General features: G+C 55.3%; 2 protein-coding genes and 1 long non-coding RNA gene across 4 annotated transcripts; 2 read left to right on the plus strand and 1 right to left on the minus strand.

Annotated features, from left to right (window-relative positions):
- Window positions 1-341: 341 nt before the first annotated feature.
- RASL10B (RAS like family 10 member B) lies at window positions 342-11,196 on the plus strand. Its single transcript, XM_032498250.1, has 4 exons — window positions 342-576; window positions 3,468-3,830; window positions 8,156-8,280; window positions 8,767-11,196. The coding sequence occupies exons 2-4, from the start codon at window positions 3,615-3,617 to the stop codon at window positions 9,035-9,037; spliced, it is 612 nt and encodes a 203-aa protein (XP_032354141.1). The 5' UTR covers window positions 342-576; window positions 3,468-3,614; the 3' UTR covers window positions 9,038-11,196.
- Window positions 11,197-11,330: 134 nt separating this feature from the next.
- On the minus strand, window positions 11,331-21,069 carry GAS2L2 (growth arrest specific 2 like 2). The gene is given in 7 exon segments (XM_032498247.1): window positions 11,331-13,487; window positions 13,489-13,726; window positions 14,298-14,550; window positions 15,149-15,245; window positions 16,348-16,455; window positions 17,452-17,693; window positions 18,914-21,069. Coding segments are annotated over 7 exon segments (2,640 nt in total). The 5' UTR covers window positions 19,302-21,069; the 3' UTR covers window positions 11,331-12,173.
- Window positions 17,646-22,630, plus strand: LOC116669248. 2 transcript variants are annotated; one of them, XR_004326577.1, is made up of 5 exons: window positions 17,646-17,768; window positions 17,969-18,402; window positions 18,557-19,208; window positions 21,027-21,207; window positions 21,727-22,630. It is a non-coding gene; the product is annotated as an uncharacterized LOC116669248 (long non-coding RNA). The 2 variants fall into 2 exon arrangements; XR_004326576.1 differs by having other exon boundaries at window positions 17,687-18,402.
- The last annotated feature ends 507 nt before the right edge of the window (window positions 22,631-23,137 follow it).

Here is a 23,137-nt window from a genome sequence, read left to right on the forward strand (position 1 = left end):
ATGCCGTCTCTAGCACACGGTGCAAGGCACACAGCAGATGCCAGTCCAGTGACTGAACTGGCAGGGGTCAGAAGAGAGACCTAGAGAGGGAACCTTGGGTGTGGGGGTGAGATATGAAGCGAAGCCAAAGACTTTAGGGCCACCCCGGTCCCTTTCTCCCAACTCTCCTGGTTAGAGTTAAAAATACCGCAGGGACAGTCGGGAGCGGTGAAGGTGGACGCTAGGGACTAAAGAATTCGTCCAGGGCCGCCCAAGTGGATATGTCAGGCTCAGGGACCCAGCGGAACGCCAGCCGGGCACGCCCCCCGCCCCCCCACGCTCCCGCCTCCTCCTCCTCCTTCCAGCGCGAGCGGGCGGCGCGCTCCGGAGGGAGAGCCCGGCTGGAGATTTCCTACCCCCTCGGCGGCCAGCACCTGCCCCCCGCGCCCGCCCCGAGCCCGCCCCGACTGCGCAGCCGGGGGCGCCCCCACCTCTCTCCCCCCGGGCCGGGGAGCCGGGGGGCAGCGCCGGAGCCCGGGGGGAGCGCGGCCCCGCCGGCCGGCCGGCCGGAGCTGGGGGCAGCTAGGACGGCCTCGGGTAAGTGGCGGGGGGCGGGGGGAGCGGGCGGGCCGGGGCCGGGGTGGGCCGGGCCGGGGAGGGTCCTTGGTCGGGGGAGAGTGGTGGGGGACAGCCGGAGCGACAGGGGCCAGGGGCAAGGAGGGAGGAGGGGGCCGGCGGGCCGGCGGGGAAGCGGCGCGGGGCAGCCACGTGAGAGCTGGAGCTGGGGGTGGGGGTTGCCTGCAAGGTGCTGGAGGCGGAGAGCGGGCCGGGCTCTGGTATTCCCCCCCTCCCCAGCTCCTACCAATCAGGTCATAGGGAGCTCAGCATCCTCCGACGCCCCCTCCCACCCACTCCCACACGAACGTGGTGGGGACACACGGCGGGCAGACGTGTGACTCGGCCCACGGCACCTGCAAAGCCCCTGCCCTCAGTCTGGGGCAGGGACTTAGGTGTCCAGGCCCAGGGGAGGGGACCAGAAGCAGGCTTTGGCCCCAGTGTGTGTCCCCGGGCGCTGTCTGCAGACTCACTGCAGAGCACAGGCCTTGGGGAGGGATCGCTCAGGGGCCTGGGCCCTGCTTCTCTGGACAGCCCTCTTCCACCCCTACCCAGCTGGGGATGTTGGATTAATAAATACTTAGACGCAGGACCCCTGCCTGGGAAGCGGGAGGGGGCACCAGTCACCTCTGAGTCAGGGACAGGGCCCCACTTGGGCCTGGTGACTTCCAGGAGGCTGGCCCCAGCCTAGGGGCCTCTCTTGCACCCCCTCCCTGGCTGTAGCACTGTGTCCCGCTTTTATTTCCCAGCGAGTCCCCTAGAAACGGTTGGTTTCTGGGCAGGGTGCGTGGTGTCCAGGAGAATCTGCAGGTAGGGTGCATCCTAGATACCTCTAAGTTGCCACACCCAGAGAGGCCGGGATGCTGCTTGCATTCTTTGCCCTCTCTTGCTTCCCTGGGATGCCCCCCTCCCCACCTGCTTGTTCTGGTTATGTAATTAACCCAGCTGAGGCTCTCTCCCAGGCTGACAGTGTCCAGGGATGCCTGAGGGGCCCAGGGCCCTGAAGGGATTTATGGGGAGGAGGGACTGGTAGTTCCCCCCAGCTGGGTGCTCATATAAGTAGATAAGCACTTGCTGGGGAAAGGACACTGCCTGGGGCAGGAAGGAGATCAAGGTCCTAGTCTTAGTTGACTGCTCAACTGGCCATGTGGTCATCACTTCTCTAAATCTTTTTGTTTTTGTTTTTGTTTTTACCTTCAATGAAATGGGGAGAGTTGTGCGCGCGCACACACACACACACACACACGCACACACACACGCACACACTGCATGTACATGAGCAGCAGCGCATAGTGACCCATCTGGGATTGCTTGGAGGTCCCAATGAGATGGTGAAAATCCTCAGATGACTGAAGGACCCCTGTGTGTGACAATGGCCACTGTTTACTGAACACCTACTCCGTGCAGGCACTGGGCTTTACATGCATGACCTCACAACACCCTATGACGTTTCTCGCCCAAGATCATGCTTTAGGGGAGTCTCAGAGCAGCGAATCCAGTGCTGGTGGATCTCACCCCAAATCCTGCCCTTGGTTTACTATGCTGTGTGGGCACCCAGTGGATTGGGTCCTCTGAACCAGGACAGACTGAGCCGGGCATATGTGGAAAGAACACGCATCCACAAGAGAAAACATACTCACATGCTGGAAAGCCTGACTCCATCAGAGCCAGCAAACCTATCTGCCCTGGACCCACTTAGCAGGCACTGGAACAGTCCCCAGGCAAGAGGTCTCAGGCGCGTACCAGCCTCCCTAGTCACCATCCTTAACAGGAGAAGGCATCTGGCTAAAAGGTTTACTTGGATTATGTTGGAAGTAGGGGTTATGGACCCTACTTTATGTGCGTGTAGAACATGGCTTGGACTGGACAGCTGATTTGCTCTCTGACCCACAGCTAGGAAACATCAGAGGCAGGACTTACACCCGAGCTCTAAAGTCACTGAAACTGAGCAGGCAAGGAGCTAATTAATCCGCATCAAGGTCCCAACACCATAGCAGCCCTTTCCCGGGCACCTGCTGTGTGCCAGGCCCTCCAAGCTCAGGGGGTTGCCAGAGAATCAGACACAGCCCTTGGCCTGTGGCCTTTGCCAGCTAGAAGCACTAAGCTTGGGAGCTGGCAGTACTGACAGTGTAGAAAGGAGCAGCTGCCGATCCCAGCTGTGGGCCTGTGCTCCTTTCTTCCTTCCCTGGGCCTTCTCTCCAAAGTGGGAATACCTATCACCTGGGGTACTGTATTGACCCAGGATAACCACGTGGGCCTGCTGACCTAGAAGTGCTCAACGAGTGTCACACTCCAGAGCCAAAACCATCTTCTCAGTCCAGCGGTTCTCAACTGGGGGCGCTCGGAAATGTTGGGGGGAGTGCCTTTTAGGTCATGATGGTGACTGGAGGCTGCCACTGGCAAGTACCTCCTGGCAACTGGGAGTGTCAGACATCCTGCTGGATAAAGAATTCCCTCTCCACAAAATGCCGGGCGTGCCTCCACTGAGACACACTTGCCTAATCTCCCCCTGGGGACCAGGAGACCAAGGCCGTGGGTTGTTGCTGCCTGGTCCCAGGCTCTGTGGGGAAGCTGGGATTTGAAGCCAAGTCTAGTGCTCTTTGCTCTCTGCTCTGCCACCTGCCTAGGCTGGGGAGTCAAACCCAGCCAAAAATCAGGTCATAATACTAGTCAAGAAAGACTGATTCCCACTGGTGAGGTGGACGGCAGGCAAAATGGAGAAGGAAGGATGGGGAGCCTTTGGATAGATGGAAGAGGGGTTCTGGGAAATGGAGCCCAAGTGGCAGTCACAGCTTCAGCAAAGTTCCCAAGGTGGGAGAGTACAGGACACGTCCAAGAAGCTGGCCCACCAAGCCCATCTCTTGTCCCCACAGTCCAGGTGGAGGCCGCAGAGGGCCCAGGGCAAGCAGGAGCAGCGATGGTTGGTCCTGACGGTGGCTGAGCCCCCAGCCCCTGGAATATGCAGCCCGGGGGAGCCCCAGGCAGCGGCGAGGACGCGGTGGTGGAGCGGGGCGAGAGGCATGGTCTCCACCTACCGGGTGGCCGTGCTGGGGGCGCGAGGCGTGGGCAAGAGTGCCATCGTGCGCCAGTTCCTGTACAACGAGTTCAGCGAGGTCTGCGTGCCCACCACCGCCCGCCGCCTCTACCTGCCCGCTGTCGTCATGAACGGCCACGTGCACGACCTCCAGATCCTCGACTTCCCGCCCATCAGCGCCTTCCCTGTCAACACACTACAGGTAGGAAGGCCCGCAGGGACAGTGGGTCCATGGGGAGTGGAGGGGTTGGGGAGAGGCTGGACTGCACCCCTCTCCAGGCTCTGGCCCTCTTGCTGGCGGGAGAGCTCTGCACTGCACCATGGGCCACCCTGCTTAGAGCCATGCCAGGTATCCATTCATTTGTGCAGTGGTTTATTCAACAAATATTTGATGAACATCTAATGTGTGCCAGGCCCTGTGGTGGGCACCGGGGTAGAATGGTGCACAAAACAGGCATGCAGCTTGCTCTCATGGAAACTCATGGACTGGTGAGAAGACAAAGAGGCAACTGTTACATAGTTCGATGAGTGCTGTGATTGGAGGGGACGTGGGGAGCTAAGGCGGCCCCAAAGGGGGCATCTAACCCACCCAGGTGTGCAAGGGTGAGGGTCACAGGAGGTGATATCTCAACTAAGTAGGATTTAGGCAGGTCAGGGGCAGTGGAGAGAAAGGCATGGAACACTAAATGCCTGTTAACATTCTGGGCTCTGCCTTCCATGGCGTCAGACGCACGTTATCTGTAGAAGGGACAGCAGAAGAAAGGGCTGGGACCTGGGAAAGGTGGGTTCTCAGAGATTGAAACCCCAACCATGTCTCTTACCCAAAGGCCTTTTCTTTTAAGTGATGCTGTGTCCCTTGAACTCAGGACTGGCCCATGGGTCAGCCTTCTGCAGGGGTTGAATTCAGATGTCCCTGGTGCCCTGGCTTATAGGGTCCAGCCTGAAGCACCAGGTCTTCCTTCCTTCTGTCTACCTCTGGCTTGAAAGGGGTGGGGTGCAGGAGGAAGCTGAGCCCTCAGACATGTTGGCTCACCAAAGAAGCCCCTGAACAGATTGTGCAGACTTTCTCCAAGAAGGAGAGGCAAAGTGGAGGCCCAGAAGGCGGGGGCATGGGTTGGCCAGTTGTAACTGTGCAATACAGCAATCTTTCGGGCAGGGTTGGGGGCTGGGGTGGGGCTCAGGGTCGGCACTGTCTTAGCAACTCCAGGCAGGAGGGCCTTGGCTCAACCTCAGGGACGCTTGTCTTTCCCATCCCAGGTGTGGGGGTGTCAGCACCAAAAACAAACAAACAAAAAGCCTGGTCCCTGCATCACCCCTTGGAAACAGTGAGGCCAGGGCAGTGGGTCCAAGGTCAAGCCTCCAATTCTCCTCCAGAGGAGGCTAACAGTAGCCTGAGTGGATGTACAGACCCCGCTCTGGTCCTGTTCATTGAGCTTGGTTTATTTTTTCACATTTTGTTGTGTGCTTATTTTTAATTTAATTTCTGTTTTGAAATCAGTAAGATACAATTTAAAAGCCCAAACTTTGTAAAAAGGTACACTCAGAGAAATCTCAGTCCCACCCCTGCCCTCCTCACCTCGATTCTTGCCCCACTCTCTACAGCCATTCTCCTTGGCTTTCTAGTCACACTTCCAGTGTTCTCGACACAAATAAGAAAATGTATTCTCATTCCACTCCCCTTCTTACACTGAAAATCAAACAAACAGTAAACTGTTCTGCACCTTGGTTTTTTTTTTGGTTGGATATTATAACCTGGAGATCTTTCCATGTCAATATCTAGAGGTCTTCATTCTTTTTTCATGGCTACACTATATTCCATTGGAGAAGTGTTCTATGGAGTCCCCTCTTGTTGGACAAGTGGGTTGTTTCCAAACTTTTGCCATTTCAAGCAGTGACACCATGAATAGCCTTGTTCATATTCACTTTGTACATAGTGGGGTATATTTGTGGCATCGGTTTCTGGAAATGGCATTGCTAGGTCAAAGGATAAATGCAGCCGGAGTTTGGAAGGTGCCAGATTCCCCTCCCCTTCCATAAAGGTACACACGGTGTGCTCCTGTGAGCCATGTTATATGAGCATTCGCTTCTCTAAAGCCATCGGTGTGCATTGTCAAACTTTTAGATATTTGACAATCCAATGGATGAGATAGGATGGTCTCAGTGTAGTTTTTATTTGAATCTCTGATTATGAGTGAAGTATAGCCTCTTTTCATATGTTTGAAGGCCTTTGCCTTTCTTTTTCTGAAAACTATTAATGCCTTTGCCCATATTTCTTTCGGATTGTTGGCCTTTTTCTTCCTGATTGACCCTGAGCTCTGGACTCTCCAGGCTGTCCAAGACTTCACTCCTGGAACACAGAAAGGGACTTTGAGCAGAGAAATACTGAGACAGGACTCTGCATGTGGCAAAGATCAAAAAATAAAACCCAAGAGTCCCTACAGCCACTGTCTGAAAATAACACGTTCTTTCCCAGTGCCGGATGAGATCCAGCCCAGGAGAGCGGTGTTCCTGGGATCTGAGCCTCAGGCATTGCTTCTGCAGCCCCTCTCCTCCTGCCAGAGAAGGAAGCTGAGGTTAGAGGGCATGTGCAGCCCACCAAAGGAATAAGCAGTGAATGCATGGTTGGCACCCAAGTGGCTGAGTGTCCTCAGCTCCTGTGTCCTTAGAATTGGACTCAGTTTCCATTGCTCGTCCTCTGTGTTGACACAGCCCCAAGATAGTCTTTTACCATCTAGAATGCTACATGGAGCTAGCTGGAAGGAAAGCTGAGCTTTCTTGCTTCCTCTCTTCAATCAGGGGTGAAGGGGACAACCTAGCCAATTGAGAGCCTTCCTCCTGTCCCTTTTAGGAGCCCCCCAGGAGGAGTGGGTGAGAGGCAGCCTGGAGGCCCCCTCGAGGTAGCATGTCAGGGGGAGCTGTGGGGCTGTCACCCTCAAGGGCTGGCAGCTGTTCCCTTTCCCCAGCACAGAGTTGGAAGAAGGTGGGAGCCTCTCTGCCTCTTTCCCCCTCCCTCCCACTTCCCGCTGATCTCCACTCCTTGTGTGGGATGGGAGAGGAATGGTGTACATGCGGGGGTCCCAAGCTCCCAGAGGTCACTGTGTCCAGTGGAATGCAGTCTTTCCTGGCCTGAGAAGTCAGTTTGTGGTTTCCTACGGTTTTAGATTTGTCCTCAGCCTCTTCCCCCTGCACCAAAGTTAAAACTCAGCACAAAGAAAAGATGCCACATCATCTCCCTGGAGAAATCCACTGCAGCAGCTTCTAAGGCTTTGAGTTGGGAAGTGCTTTTCTGGAGTCAGACTTAACTCTTCATCACTGCCACCAAAGTCTTTCCCCTTTTAATCCTTCTCTGCAGTACAGAACCAGCAGTAGTCCTTCATGCCTGGTTCCTTTCCCAACGCAGCTCATAAGCTGGCACAGGAGATACACCTGCACCTGCTTCTGGTCTCTCCCCTGGGCCCTAGTTCCTAGAGAAACTGTCCTGGGAGGCCTCTGCCTCCCCCAACTTCAGAGAGCTCCTTCTTTCCACCCACTGGCTGCCTTCTACTGCCCTTGCAATTCCCATCTGCTGGCAGGTTAATCAGCTAATTAATCTGTTAAGGAACCTTCTCTAGTGCACTCAACCTTTTCAGGGGCCTATTCCTCTTGAGCTGCAGCCCCTCCGTGAGAATTTGCCACAAGCGTTCGGGAAGTTCCATCTCCCTGGCGCTTCCCTTGGACCCCACTCTACATCAGCCCCCATTTTGCATCCAATCTCAACGTTTTTCTTCTCAGGCTTTCTCCTCAACTCTCGGTGGAGCAAACTGAAGGGGCACATCGGGTAGCAATCTGAGGGCAGCGATACAGGCCGGAGTAGTGTTGATCCCAGCAGGGTCCAGGTGGGGTTCAGGACCACGGAGAGCTCACCGGCCTGGGTAGTGCAATTAAAGCGCTTGCTAAGAGCCAGCCGGCGTGAAGCACTAAGGAAAATGAGGAAGGCCAGGCTCTGGCCCTCTCAGGAGCTCACAGCAGAAGTGGGGATCTGGGGATGCAAACAGCCCTGAACAAGGTATAACTGAACTGTTCTTAGAACACAGTGGATAAAGGGAGTAGTCCCCTGCTTACAGGAAGACTTCTTGGAGGAGGAGGAGGCATTTGAACGGAGGCCTGTAAAGAGGATTTCAGTAGATCCAACAGCTAGCTCAGGGCTGGGCTCTTAAGGGGCACTTAGTAAATGTACTTGAATAAAGGACTGGTCGGATGGATTGGGGGAAAAAATAGGACAAGGCAGATCTCAGCTCCAGGCGTGCACAGGACAGAGTTTCCCTGGAGATCAGACAGTGTGACCTGCCCTATCCTGGCTTGGAGGTGGGGAAGCCACAGCACTGAGCTCTTCCATTTTGCCCTGGGCCTGGTGTCCTGGGGTTGGGTGGGTGTGGAAGGTGTAGGGTGCAATGGCAGGTGAGAGTGCTGTGTATGGCTGGAGGTGCCTGGGGGCAAGGGGAGCCTTCATGACTGCTCTGACCTTGGTACTGGCTGGGGGTGTTGCAGGAGTGGGCAGACGCCTGCTGCAGGGGACTCCGGAGCGTCCACGCCTACATCCTGGTCTACGACATCTGCTGCTTTGACAGCTTTGAGTACGTCAAGACCATCCGCCAGCAGATCCTAGAGACGAGGTGAGTGGCAGGGATACAGTCTATTGCTACCTCAATGGATGCTCCAGTGCTTGCAACTTCCCATGAAAAGGGTTCAGTGGGAAACAGATGAAGTGCCCTCTAGTTCCCACATATAGACTCAAACACACACGCACTCATGACACTTTGCTGTCCTTATTTCTGTTAACCCATTTTGGGACCCTTACCATGGGGTGGCTAGTCTAGTGCAGTGGTTAAGAGCAGGGACTGCCGGGGCCACTCAGCTGCATGACTTTAAGCTAGTTAACACGTAAGCCTCAGGTTCCTCACCTGTAAAATGGGGGAAACAATAGTACCCACCTTTTGGGTCAATTGTGCCAGCTAGAGAATGTAACGTACCTCAAGGGCTTAGTGCTATGCCTGGAACAGACGGATGCTGGCAGTGTTTCTGACCAGGCACGGCCTGCCTTTCTTGAAATCCAGGGGTTGTGGACTGTGGGGTTCTGAGATTCCCACCTCGCCCCGCAGGGTGATCGGCACCTCGGAGACGCCCATCATCATCGTGGGCAACAAACGGGACCTGCAGCGCGGACGCGTGATCCCGCGCTGGAACGTGTCACACCTGGTGCGCAAGACCTGGAAGTGCGGCTACGTGGAGTGCTCGGCCAAGTACAACTGGCACATCCTGCTGCTCTTCAGCGAGCTGCTCAAGAGCGTCGGCTGCGCCCGCTGCAAACACGTGCACGCCGCCCTGCGCTTCCAGGGCGCGCTGCGCCGCAACCGCTGCGCCATCATGTGACGCCGCGCCCTGGGGCCGCAGCCCAAAAAGGCCCAAGCGGGGAGGGGGCAGGAAGAGAACTCCTACCATCAGGCCTGAGACGCCCCTGCAGCCACTCACCTCCCCAGGAGAGGCAGAGGGCGAGAGGGAGCTTCCCCATAACTGCCCAGTCCTCCCCTCCTGCGTCTGTCTTCCTGGGATGGCCACCTTTAGTGCTGTAGTTAGTGCAGTACCCGGCCCGGCCCCAAGAGGGCGCTGCCGCCTTTTGGGACTGGGGGTGAGCGCGTGACGTGAGGGTGGGGATAGGGAGGTGCTGCCTTGGTCGGGCCCCCACCCACCTTCTCCAGAGAGTGTGTCTGTCATTGTCCCGTGTCTTCCTTTCCAGTGTCTACTCGTCCAAGTGTCTGTTTGTCCTCAGCTGTCTTACCCACACTCTCCACCCCCAGCTTTGTTCACAGGGCTCTCATTTCGTCCATCTCCTTGTCGCAGATACTGGCAGCTTCTTTAAGAGGCCAGCCTTCTGACCGTCAGCACCACCGGCACAGGGCAGAGAGATGCGGGTGGCCCAAGGACCTCAACTGGGGTTCGAGGGTTGAGGTCCTAGATCAGTCAGGGGGAGAAGGCTGAGCTCTCCCCCTTCCAGGGAGACCTCCCCGCCCAAAAGCCCCCAGAGACACAACAACCTACCTTCCAGCCTTAACTCGATGGTCCGTCCCTGCCGGGTGCCCCTCACCCCCTTCCTGACCCTAAAGCCAGATGACCCCTTGGGTTAATTTTTTTTTCTTGACAGTATGGAGAGGGAATGCCCCAAAGGATAGATTTATTTCCACGATGCCAGGTTCCAGCCTTCTGTTCCCTTCTGGATTAGGTGGTCTGCCAGACTGGGGGATGTTGGGTTGGAGGGGCTGGTGGTGGGCAGGCTGTGGAGGGAGTCGGGCAGTCAGATTGTGCCAGTGAAGGCTTTCCCCACCTGACCCCAATCTGACTGCCCCAGACCCTGCCTGCCTTGAATTTCAGATTAGATTGATCTGGGGAGGGGCAGAGCCAGGAAAAGAATTACGGGGACCCCTGTGCTTGGGGGAGTTATGCTGGTATCCCCACCCCTAGGCGGAGGCCCTCAGGATCTGATGTCCCATGTCCCAACACCCGTTGGCCCTATGCCCTGACTCACTCCGCCCCATTTTCTCCGGCTGCCTGGCCAGTTTCTACCTCTTGTCACCGGAGCTGATCACTGTCAGTTTTGTACTGATTTAGAAATAACAAAAATAATGAAGATACTGGTAGCGGCCTGAGGGATTACTGGGGGATTTGGAGGGCGGGAGAAATGGTGCGAGTCCCCTGCTCCCTAGCCAAGTTCTCCTTGAGGCTGAGCCCTCAGCCCTGCTCTGGTGGGAGGATAGTGGGGTCCCTTGTTAGAAGAGGGACAGATAGAACAACCTAGCCTTGATGTAGTCAAGCTGTGGCATATAGACCAGGAAACCAGGTAGCCCAGAGTGGTGATGGAGAGGAGTCCGGGGAAGGGGTCATGGGCAGCAAACTTATCATCCAGATCCAGGGTGAGAGGGAAGCTTCGATTCTCTCTTCTGCTTCCCTAGGTGATCCCCCCTCCACCCACTGGGGGTAATGCAGCCTGACAGTGACTGCCCTGACCTTGAGCAGTCCACTATTTGGGGATTTTAGTCCCTGCTGGGCTGCATGACTGGGCATTGACCTGCCCTCTCTGAGCCTCCCTCTGAAGCAGAGGAGGTGGCTCCCCTTCCCCACACCTTGGAGTGGCTGGGAGGGTAAGAAAGAGGGCCTGCCCCCCTTTAACCCCTGTATCCTTGCCCCCTGATTCACCAGGGGTATGGGGTGAGGGATGGCAGCATCTCACCTGCCCCATCACTGTCACCCCCATCTCTGAGGCACCTGAGGTTGGGGTGAGGGACCCAGGCCTCTGGCTGCCCCTTGTGGGAGCCATTGGAATGTATTGCCTGGCTGGCCCCCATCACCTCCCCCAACTTGCTTCACCTCAGATCTTTGATTTCGATCCCTTTCTTTTGCCCCCATTCTGAGTCTCTGTCCTCCCCCACCCCAACCCCGGGTTTCCCACCACAGGGTCTGGAAGTGTGTGTGACACCCATTGCGCTGTGATCGGAAGTCAGATTAAAAATCAGGGAGTGTTTTCCCTCGTTTCTGTACCAAGGTGTTGGCTCAGTTCCTTCTGTGGGAAGGAAGGGGCTCCCTACAGGCCCTGCCAATAGAGCTCTGGAAGGAGAGTGTGGGTGATGAGGTGGCCTGAGTCCTAAAGCCCAGGTCAACCAGGAGAATGAAGGGAAAAGGGGAGAGTTTGGGACTCATCTCCTCTCCACCTGCCACCCCACCATCAGCCCTCCAACTGATTGAAACCATCCAGAGGAGAAGCATAACGTCTCTCCCTGCCACTATCTTGGGAAAACTTTTGTAAGTGGTCTCAATCCCAGCTTCTGCTTTTGTGTCTTCCTCCCACACGTGACTGAGGCTCTGCAGCCCCTTGTCCCCCAGTCATAACTCCGTGGGTGAAGATGTGTTAAAGAACGCTCTCAACCATCCCTCTTTACTCAGTGATCTCAGTTCCCAGCCTCCAGAGCGAAGTTTTGAAGTCCTGCAGAAGCCTATGTCAGGGTGGCCTTGTCGCTGTCCATGGTGCTGATGCAATAGTCGCTTCTAGGAGAGAAGGGCTATCTGGCAAGGTTGGCTGAGTCTCCAGAGGGGAAGCCTCTCTCACCCCCCAGCTCCCTCCCCCCTTGTCCCCTTGCCCTCCAGTGGGAAAACATTCGTGGCTAAACCTTCCTGCACCACCACAATCCTAGAGCAAAGAGCTGGGGACTCAGGGAAAGACCCACCTGTGTTTAATATCTTCTAAGAGTTGTGGAAATGGTGGGCATGGCCAGAGAACAGGAGTTTGGGGAGCTGTTCTGGGGGAGGGTAGCCCCACCACCCTGGGGTTGAGGTGAGATTTGTGCTCAGCTGAGCAATTTGAGTCAATACTATTTGTATTCTAAACTAACCAGGCCAAAGCCCTGTACTGAGGTGAGGGAGCTTCCCTTCTGTTCCTGCAGTTGGGAGTGCAATGGTTACATGGGCATCTCTTCTCTCCTCCCCCACACCCACAGGCTCAGGGAGGAAAAGCCCCTTCTCAGACCCAAGACTCATCCTCAGGTGAGAAGGGAGCTTGATCAGGCTGCTGAGGCCCCTGGTCCTCCAAAGGCTGGGAGCTGCTCTCCAGTGGGGTGACTGGCTCGCTCTTCTCCTTTCCTTCTTCCTTCTCCCCCACTGGGGCTCCATCCACCAGGGCTGCCTCCTCTCCCTTGCTGCCTGGTGCTGTTCGCACCAGCCTGCCCCTGGGGGGTACCCTGGTGGGACCCAGGTGGAGGTAGGTCAGTGGCTTGGGGATTCGTGAAGGCTGCTTCCCAGGCCTGTGGTCTCTCCGGGGCCGGATCTTGGGCCTCAGCTTCAGCTTGTAGATGGATGGGACTCTCTGGGGCTTACGGAGTGTTCTCTTGCCCCTGCCTGGACATGCCTTGGCTTTATCAGAACTGGGATTGGAGGGTGAAGGTGTGGTGGACTCTGGGCTGGCAGACACAGTGGGGGCTGAGCAGTCCTGCCCCGACTGAGCTGGGACCTCCCTTGTCCTGGTGCCCTTGGCACTCAGACTTGCCTTTGTCCTCCACCCATTTTCTCTGTCTCCAAGATTCCCTTTTGGGCTTCCTGGGCCTGCAGTTACAGCCAGCTTATGGGAGCCTGTAGGGGCTGCCTTCCAGGCTCCCAGGTCCACTTTAAGGAGGGGTGGGGGGCCCTGAGCCAGTTGTTGGATGACTTTGTCATAAGGACCCCCAGGCTCAGGCCACCGCCCACCCAGGCTGGGGACATAGACTCCACTACGAGGAATGACCCCAGATCCTGTGCCCTGGGGGTGGGTACCCCCCACCTCTAACAGCTTCATGTCAGCCAAAAGCTCTTCCTCAAGTCTATGGTAGATGGCTTGGTCCTTGGTCCCACCTGGGAGCAGGGGAGTGTACCTCCCCTCCTGATGCTGTGGGCCCGGTCTCCAGAGCTCTCCAGCCCCTGCTGTCACCGGAATATCCAGCTTATGGTCCCCTTGCCTCTCTTCCACAGAGCAGTCCTCATGTCTGGACCCAGACAGGTCCCCAGTGATGGCCCTTAATGGAATGGGGCCTCTCTGCAGTTCCGTCGTGGGACTTCCACTTGCAGTACCTGGAAAGCTTCTTCCTGGAGTTGGGGGAAGAGCTGGGGGCTGCCGGACTGGGATCTTGGTGGGTCCTTTAACAGGGGTTGAAGAACGGACAGATGCTGGCTCCCTGAGCTGAGAGGAACCCTCCTCAGCCTCACCCCAGGGTGGTGGCCTGGCACCCATGGGCTTGACTGGGCTGGAGGAACAAGGCAGGGGAGATGGTCCTCTTGCTGGTGTCCCTTTGGCAGTGGACCTCAGGGGCTCGGAGTCTCTGGGTGGTGGGGGTCCTGGCATGAGTTCTCCGCCTATCTGTCTCCTCATGAACCCAAGATATGGGAGTCCTTCCCCTGGGGAGCTCAGGGGGGTATCTGTTGTCTCTCTTCTCCAAGGAGGTGTGTAGGTCTTGGCCCCTATGGGTGGGTAAGGATTGGGGGCTGGGTGGGCTGTCCCCAGCTCGCAGCTGACTCCGAGATGGGGTGAGCGACTTCTCCTGGTGCCTGAAAGGGAGAATCATAAGGCTCGCAGGATCATTTAACCTGGTCCCCTGGCTCCCAGTCCCCTGGCTCTGGGAAGGGATGGCCTTTCCCCAGCCAGAACTCCCAGGGGGTCAGACTTCATGTTGAATGAAAGCAGATGCTCTTTCTCCCCCTGTGTCTGCCAGAGATTCCTCCTTACAGCAGAAACTGTTTAAGCCTATTCTCCCCCATTCCTTGTGTAGCAGATAGAAAGCAGCCTGTTCTGGACACCATGTTGCTTCAGATCCCATAACTACAGGCCACCAGTTTCAGGTGGGGAGGGTCTTAGCTTCTGCTCTACCGTGAGATGACAGAAGGAGCTAAGGTAAGTCTGTTCCCTTTGTGGGCCTCAGCCTCCTCATCTGTGAAATGAGAGGGCGTATGAAGTAACTGGATCATCCTAAAGGTACTGGGTGCTTTTCTGGTTCTGAACACCTGAGGTCTCACTGGGGACTCTGCTGGGAGATCTGTGCCCCTTATCTTGGGGTGGGGTGGCCCCTGAGAATGTGGACTCCAAAGTAGGAAGAGGCCCTGCCCTCTCCCTCCCCTGTACCTCAGGAACGGTGCTGTCTCTCTTAGGATCCCTGGCCCTGCTCTCCATCCAGGGTGGGGTCTGGAGAAGGAGGAGGTGGTGGGCCTCAGCTTTCGGCCTGAAGAAGTGTATGTCTTCCAGTCCACGGAGGGCAGTGGGCTCTGGGAGCGGCTGATGGTCATCATAGGCTGGGGCTGTGAGGGCCCGTCCTGCACCCTCACTTCGTGCTGCACCGATGGGGTAGGGGGCTTCAGAAAGCTGCCTGTCTTGTGTGCTACCAACACAGCCCCCAGAGAAAGGAGAGGAGGAAAAGGTTAAATTCCTTCTTATGGGGCTCCCACACCCTGAACCCCACATTAGAGACAGTGGGACCTACTGTGACAGTGACAGCACCAGAACTTCCTCCTGGGAGGGGTTTAGGAGATGAAAGCTGGTCAGAGGGCCCAGGTGGGGGACTTGTTTAAAGCTGCATTTGTATTGCAAGTCCACATCTTTTACTTAGATTGCATGCTTATTGGGGTGGTTTGAGGTGCTGATGGAAATTACAGGAAGACTAAAGACCCCTCCAAGTCATGCTTGGTGCCACCAATGTGGATATCAGAGCCAGACTTCATTCAGCTTTGCCAACGTGCACCGTGACCAAATGCCGGGTCTCTGTGTGATTGGCGCCATCTTGTGTCAGAAATTGGTACTGCACCATGGCTGCCCCTCCTTCCTCCTAAAGCTGAGGCACCCATACCAGTACCTTCTACAGTGTCTTCCTTCCTCCATCCCCTGCACACTTCTTGGCCCCAGAGATCAGACCTACCTCCCACCTCTGCTTCCAGCCTCCCAACCCCGAGCCACAGGGAAGGGACTCTCAGGGGACTCACAGAGGGATGTGCATCGGCAGGGGTCATGTTTGTCCAGATAGTGACCAAGTGTGTCCCAGCCGCCCCCCACACGCACCATCACGTGGTTCCGGAGGATCTGCAGGGGGTAAGGGTGAGGTGGAGGGCAGGGTGAAGGCGTCCCCTCTCCCTGGACCAGCGTGCAGGCCTCCAGCCCTTGCTCCTATCCACATACACAAGCACACGTGTGTAGTTGGGAACGTGTATGTGTTGCAGCCTTAGTCCCCTCCATGACTGGCATTGGATAACACATGTAGTGAAGGGTGAAGGCCAAGCTGACAAACAGGAAGTTGTCCCACAGAACACAAGGGATCTCACAAGAATTGTGAAGGCTGGCCCCGGACTCTCTTCTCTCTCTTCGCTGTGAAGGGGTTCACACCTGCACACACTTGAATCAGGAATCGGGACCCTGACTTTGCTCTGTAGTTGGTATGTTAAAGAATCCTGGGAGTCCTGGCGCCACTCCACTCCATGTAGTCTCTCCAGGCCTCCATTTCCTCAGTGGAAACGTGGGGTCACAATTCCTTCCCTACCTACTTCACAGGGCTCTTGGCTCCGGCTCTGGGTGGGGTCCAGGGAGCTGGCTCTGCCCCCGGGAGTGGCCTGGCCCCAGGGGAGGGCTTAGCCATGCCCCTGAGCTGCTGGCCATACCCTCTCCCGATGCAGACCCTTTCTGTCCAGGCAGGCCAGGTATGGGGTTGGGTAGTGGAAGGCACAGTTCAGACCTCTACCACCACTCACACTGCAGAATGTGCCAGGCTGTGAGGGGTGGGCTATGCAGTCCAAGTGGCTGGATCATGCAGGGAACACAAACTGGGGGGTCTCAGGCCCCTTGCTCTGACCAAGTCTGCGGACAGAAAAGTGGGAGTACCCTCATGCCCCACTTCTGCCTAGGAACACCCTCTGAACTAGGCTACGGTGGATGCAGATGGGGCTGGGTTTTGTGGTTCTGGCTGCCCTAATGGGAGGAGGGGACATGCTTGCCAACTTTGCCAGGAATCTTCTGGAATTCTACGAGGGAGAGAAGGAAGGCCCCAAGGCCTGAGAACTGGGGGTGAATGGTGATTTCCAGTCCTTGCCTTCAGGCCTGGGCAAAGTCCATGGAAGGAAACCCGATTCTGCTGACTCCAAGGAGGCCCCTCCACACCCCCATTCCCCACCCAGCCCGTCTGCTGACTTACCCGGATGAAGATGAGGGTGTTGGAGTCTCCCACGCGGTACTTCCCCTCTGACACTTTGACCATGGAGAACTGAACTGGGCATGTACAGTGGCTCACCAGGCTCTGAACCTGCGGGGAGTGGGCAATGTGTTCAGCCCTCCCCTCTGTCCAGGTACTCAAGCTCCCCCTGCACCCTGCATGCTGGGTCAAGCCCAATGGGGGAGCCTGCCTGCCCCTCTGCCTGCCCCCAGCCCCAAGGCTTCTGCTGAGGTCAGGGCTGAGGGCTGAGAAGCAAGTAGAGAAAACTTTTTTCTTTTTAAATTATAGGTTTATTTGATTTTTTAAATTTTTTATTGTATTATTTAATTATTTTATTGGGGGGAGGTAATTAGGTTTATTTATTTTTAGAGGCGGTACTGGGGATTGAACCCAGGACCTGGTGCATGCTAAGCATTCAGTCTATCACTGAGCTATACCCTTCCCCCCTCCGCCCCTCAGTTTTTTAAAGACTCAAGGAGAACAAGAAGTTGAGTGATCACCTACCCCACGGCTGTCAGGGGCGGTGGGGTGTGATGGTTAAGGAGGTAGACCTTGGAATCTGACAGGTTTGTGTCAGGAGTCCTACCTCCACCGCACCATAGGTCTTAGGCAAGTTAAGAAAGCCCCCTGATTCCTTGGTGGTAGAAGTGGGCCAGTCCCAGTCAGCGCTAACTCCTACCACACGTCCCTCCGTGCTACACACCGGCCTGTGCGCTGGCTCATTTAATACCCACAGCGGTCGTGGAAGGCAGGCGCTGCTACGACCCCACTGTCCAGATAAGGGAACCGAGGCACAGAGAAGGCAAATAATTTGCCCCAAGTCACACAGCCGCAAAGCAGTGGAACTAAGACTTGAAACAAGCTGTCAGAAGGTGCGGAGTCTGTGTTCTTAACAACCGTCCCGCGGGGCTTAAATGAGAGAGATGCAGCATGCTGGGTTTATAATAAAAAATGAGGCGGGTTGAGGCTCAAAGCGGACATGAGTTACTAAAAGCCATGCAGCGGCTCAGAGGAGACCCGAGAGGGCGAGGGAGAGGAGGGCGGGGCGAAGGGGCGGGGCCTTGGGGGCGTGTCCGGGGCCCTCACCATCTGGTCCAGGTTGCGGAAGTGGCAAGACCTGCGCGTGGGGCTCTCGGGCGGCGGGGGATCCGGCGGGGGCAAGGCCAGCTCCAGCCGCAACTCCTCGTCGATCTCCTCCTCCAGCTGCACCAGGGTGGGCGCCGCGACGCCGAAGCGCCAGGCCCGGCGGCCCAGCTCCAGCAGGCACAGCACCACGTTCTTCACGTTCTTGCGCAGCACCAAGTCCTCCGTCTCGAACATCAGCACCTCTAGAAGGGCAGGGAGAGAAGGAGCGAAGGCAGCCGAACCCCCTGCCCACTGCTGACCTCCCCGGAGCGGAGCAGGTGGGAGAGTCCTGGGGCCATGCTGGAGCCAGGGGGCGGGGTGGGGGCGGTGTTCGCACCTCACGGTCTTAGAGTCAAGCTAGCCCCTAGGAGGGGTCTGGGCAGAATTTCTTGTCTAATAGGAGAAGTGGGGGTGGGAAGAGGGGACACAGCCAAGCAGAGGACCCTAAGGCCACTCTTCTCCTCGCTCTGTTTGCCAGGGTGAGTCCAGGAGCAAGAAGCAGTTTGTCCTGCTTCCCACGTTGGCCTCTGCCTCCAGTATCCACCGGGCACCCCAACTCAACCCCCAGCTCATGCATAACCAGGCTCTGGAGCCCAACTGCCAGCGCTGGTACTCCAGCTCTCCCACCCCCCAGCTGTATGACCTTGGGCTACAGCCTCAGACTCCTCTTCTGTAAAATGGGGCTGTGGTCTATTTCATAGGGTGGTTGTGGGGATAGTGGTTCCATGTTTGCACACAATGTCTAGCACGTGGTAAGAGCTTGCTAAAACACTTGCTTTCATCAACCCTCCAATCCTGGTGGACCTGACCCCTGCCTCTGTCTCACCGCCACTGCCTTTGGCCTGGAGGATAGTGTAGCATCCACCTTTGTCCCTGCTGCTCGGTCCAAGGCCAAGGAGTCGAGGGATCCTGGTATGTCACTCTGTGAGTCTTACACTACTAGCCCCACTTGCCTCCTCCCCTGTCTTCTCCCCACTCCACTGTAGCCAAACACATACCTTCTCTGTGCTGTCCCCCTGCCTAGAACTCCCTGTCCCCCAAACTTCTGTTTATTCTGTCTTCCCAGCACAGATGCCTCTACTTGAGCCTCTATCTCATTGGGCTGTAATTGATGCATCTTCTCAGCTGTTTCTCTTCCTGGGCCATGAACTCCTTGCTACTGGGTCTCAGTTCTCTCAGCCCTCGGCGCTCAGCATGGTGCTCAACTTGAAGAACATAGGTGCTCAAGTCATTCAGCCAACACATTTAAATATGGGGGATTTACTGTGAGATGGGGAAACTGAGGCATGGGGCGGGGTGAGCTGGCCCAAGGCAAGTCTGGAAGGAGGACCCTGTCTCCTGACCCCTGATGCACCTCGAGGCTCAGAAAGGAGATGGACACCTGAAGATAAGGGCCTGGGAAGGGGGGGCACAGGGTGGTTACCTTGGATGCCCATCTCCTTGCGACACCACTGGATGAAGTTGGAGACATTGTCCCGGGCCTGGAAGGTGCCTGGCTGGGCGGCCCCATTGCAGGAAACCCCCATCCGAGGCAAGGGAATCCTTTGGGCTCGGGCAGGTGCCTCTGCCAGGAAGGCCAGGGCGGCCTCAGTGATGGCATTGGCATGCCGGCACAGCACCAGGCCCGTCTCCAGCACCTGCAGGAAGTTGGCCGTGTCGATGTCCAGCCCGTAGAGATCCCGAAGCCACTCGGCCAGGTCCTCCTTCATGGCCTCCAGGTAATGCTCGCTGGACTTAAACGGCCGGATGCTGCGCACTGGAGGCCCCGGAGTCCCAGGCCTCCTCCTCCTGTGTGTCCCAGGCTGGGACATGGCTCAGCCGGGGAGGAGGTGGGCGCCTCCTCTCTCCCACAGCAGTCTCTGGCTTCTTGCCACCTGCTGGTTCTTGGCTGGTTCTCCCTAGGGTTCCCCTCTACCCTCTGAGAGCCCAAAGCTTCCAGCTCTGTTCCTTGCCGCTGGCTTCAGCCACTGCCACCACTGCCACCAGACTGGGCCAGGCCCAGCCCCCACCCCCCCACATTCCTCAGTCCCTGCCAGAACTTTCCTACTCTGTAGCCCTTCAGCGACCTCACGCCCCAGCTGCCCAGTCTCCTCAGAGTTCACCACCTCCCAGGGCAGATGTAGGTGAGGACACTCCTCTCTCCCCCCAGGGCTGGACTGGCGAGCTGGCTGCCTCCCACCCCCCACCGGCCGGCTGTGGAGTCTGGCTGTCGGCCTCTCCACTCTGCTTTCCTCTCCTTGGAGACAGCGGCTGCTACAAACACTCCTTGTTAACTCTTCCCAGCATTGCCTGCCCTGCAGCCCAGGGAGCAGAGGAGAGGCTGGGGCTGGCCTCTCTCACTCGGCTGACCCAGTGGAGGCTTCTGGAAAATGGGGGAGAGAAGCAGGGCTGGGGGTGCCATGCCCCTTGGTGTTTAGTGGGCACCGGAGGATGGGGCTGAAATAGATGCAGCCATCGAGTCCAAACATGTGAGTTTGGCCTCAGATCTTTTCCTGAATCCCTCTGTGACCTTCATAAATGACCTACCTTCCCTGTGCCTTAGTTGCTTCAAATATAAGTGGGAATAGAGATTTCTACCTCTCTGGGGTGATGTGAGGAATAGAGGAATAATGGATGTGGAAAGTATCAGACTGTCAGGACTGGGTGGGTCCAGCTCTCACCGACTTTCCCAGCAGCCCTCTCTGTACACCATGATTCTCACGTTCTCTGGGGAACCTGCTCCGTTTTCTATAAGGTGGTCAGGAAAGTCCTCACTGACACAATATTTGAGCAGAGACCTGAGAGAAACAAGGAAGCAAGGTTTGTAGATGTCTGCAGGAAGGGTACTCAGGCAGAGGGAACAGCCAGTGCAAAAGCCTCGGGCAGGAGGATGCTTGGCATATTACAGGATATGAAACAGAGAGGAAATAGAGTCTCAGATTATGCAGGGCTTTTCTTTACCTTTTGGAAGGTAATTTTCTTTCAATTACCTTTTAAAGGCATGAAAATGATGATTGTTGTACCCATTTTATGGATGAGGGAACAAGAAAACTGAAGCTGGCAGGAGGCCTCAGTTCCTCACCATATGGACCTCTCTGTAGGGATGATTGAGTGTCCTCATCACATGGCAACCAGCCTTCCCTAGAGGGAGGGAGCAAGAAAGAAACCACAGGGTCTTGGGGGGAGGGTACAGCTCAGGTAGTAGCACACATGCTTAGCATGCACAGGGTCCTGGGTTCAATCCCCAGTACCTTGTCCCAAAAATAAATACATAAATAAGTAAACCTAATTAACTTCCCCCCAAAAAAAGAAAGAAAGAAAAGAAAAGAAAGAAACCACAGGATCTTTCATTAACTAGCCTTGAAACTCACACTCTGTCATTTCCACAGTATCCTGTAAGTTACCCAGCTCAGCCTTATTTCACATAGGAGGGGTCTAAATAAGAGCATGAATACCAGCAGACAAGGGTTGTTGGAAGCAATTCTAGAGGCCGGTTACCCCAATATAGAGGAGCAATTTCTTTTTCTTTCTTGCTAATAGAATCCTATTTTGTTCAGGTGGAGTTTCCCGGAAATTAGGGAAGATGGGCCCAGCCCCAGAGAGAACCATACGCCTCAGCCAGTCATGGCAGAGTTAAAATGGAAGTTTCTGCCAAGGCTCCAAGATTCAGTATGTGCAGCAAACCACAAAAGGAGTAAGGCCACATGCAGAATTTATCTGGGCGTTATCCAAAGACAGGTCATTATCCAAAGACTCAGACCTCTCTCCCACTAGAGTATTCAAGGAATTTGGTTGCTACAGATCAGGAAAGGATTGGCAAGAAATTGCAGCTGTGCTGTGTGTCCTGGGGTAGACTGAATATGGCCCCCAAAGATAGCTGCTCCCTCACCCCCCAGGACCTGCGAGTGTTACCTTATGTGACAAAAGGGACTTTGCAGATGAGCAGATCCTGAGATGGGGACTTAATCCAGACTGTCAAGATGGACCCTAAATGAAGTCACTAGTGTGAGGCAGAACGTAGATTGCCTACTGAAGTAGATGTGACAACCGTAGCAGAGATGGGGGCAGTGGGGCCTTAAGCCAGCAACTCTGGCAGCCCCCAGAAGTTGGAAGAGGCCGGGAATAGATTGCACCTTGGAGCCCCCAGAAAGAAAGAGCCCTGCCGACACCTGGCTTTCAGTCCTGTAGGACTCATTTGTTATAACAGCAACAGGAAACTAATACATATCACCATCTCTTCCCCTCCCCACCAAACAGAGAGAGAAACAGACAGATGGGCTTCAATCAAAGAACTGGACACATATCCCCAGTCATCAGGGGGACTCAGTGAACTGAAGTCTGACTCCAGCATGCAAAACTGAAAATGTGAAATACAGCCCGGTTAGGTGCTCCGTGGCAGGAACGAAGGAGGTTGGCTACACCGAACTCAGGGGGCATCTTCTCATAGTTTGAACAAAGAATGCATGCCTGCTTCCTTTGGACCACTTGTCTGGCCCCTATCTCAGACTTCTCAAGTGAACTGATAAATTTTATAAAATTTGAGCCATTATTAGTAGGGCATTCTGATATGTGACCAGCCAAACATATCCTAATTGACTTGATTGATGTTCAAAGTGTAAGAGGCCCCATTCTCTTTATATGAACAGAAAATGTTTTTACAGCTATTCCCACTTGGGTGGCACTTACACACAACCTTATTGGTATCTCTCTTTGTAACTTATCTTCATTATTCAGCTAAAACAAATACTGCTTCTCTGTGTAACCTAGTTATTGGAAGTTAAAGAGCTGCTTATCCTATTAATTTAAAAATCAGGATTTACTGAGAGGAGGGTATAGCTCAAGTGGTAGAGTGCATGCTTAGCATGCTTGAGATCCTGGGTTCGATACCCAGTACCTCCTCTAAAAATAAATAAACCTAATTACCTCCCCCCACCAAGATAAAATGATACGATAGTAAATAAGTAAAATACTTTTAAATTAAAATTTACTACGAAAATCGAAAAGTTGTCGCTTTACGTTTGATAACTGACCTCATTTTGAGCTCTGGAAGTGATTTCTGTGAGTGGCAGAAAATAATGCTTGAGCTTGCCGATGAAGTATAGTTCATTCTCTTCTGGTTTTAAGTAGTGTCTCTTGGATACAGATCCAGTTGATTCTGAAGTCATGCTTATTATCAGTGCACTTTGTCCTCATTCAAGGGGTCTCCCAAGGTGGCATCTGAGAGTATGAGGCATACGTGTGTCTCTGGCGTTGGTGGGATTGCTTGCCTACACCCATGCTTTCACAGCATCTTGCTACTCTGTGGGCCCAATTTCCAATGTGCTTGTATGCTGGTTTTGTTCAACAATCCAACTTTTTATGAAGGCTCCATGACCCAAAATAGCCCTAAGAAGAGGGAAAGAACACCCTCAGGAAGACAAAGGACTTCTGGGCACTTGAAGTGGGGGAGCATGAGATGAATGAGCAGACCAGGGCTACACCCACGGTGATGCCTCGGCAGGATGCTCCCTAAAAGCCACAGCGCAGGCTAAGTGTCTTGGATGTGCCTCCCAGGGGCATTAAGTCTTAGGCTTAAGGAGATTGCCTGTGGTAGAGTGTCCGAGGGTGACCCCAAGTAGTGGCCTCTTATCCAAATGGTTCTTGTGGTGTCATCTGGACTGTTCATGGT

The sequence above is a fragment of the Camelus ferus genome, chromosome 16 (assembly GCF_009834535.1).
Source record: "Camelus ferus isolate YT-003-E chromosome 16, BCGSAC_Cfer_1.0, whole genome shotgun sequence".
In the NCBI taxonomy this organism is placed as follows: Eukaryota; Metazoa; Chordata; class Mammalia; order Artiodactyla; family Camelidae; genus Camelus; species Camelus ferus.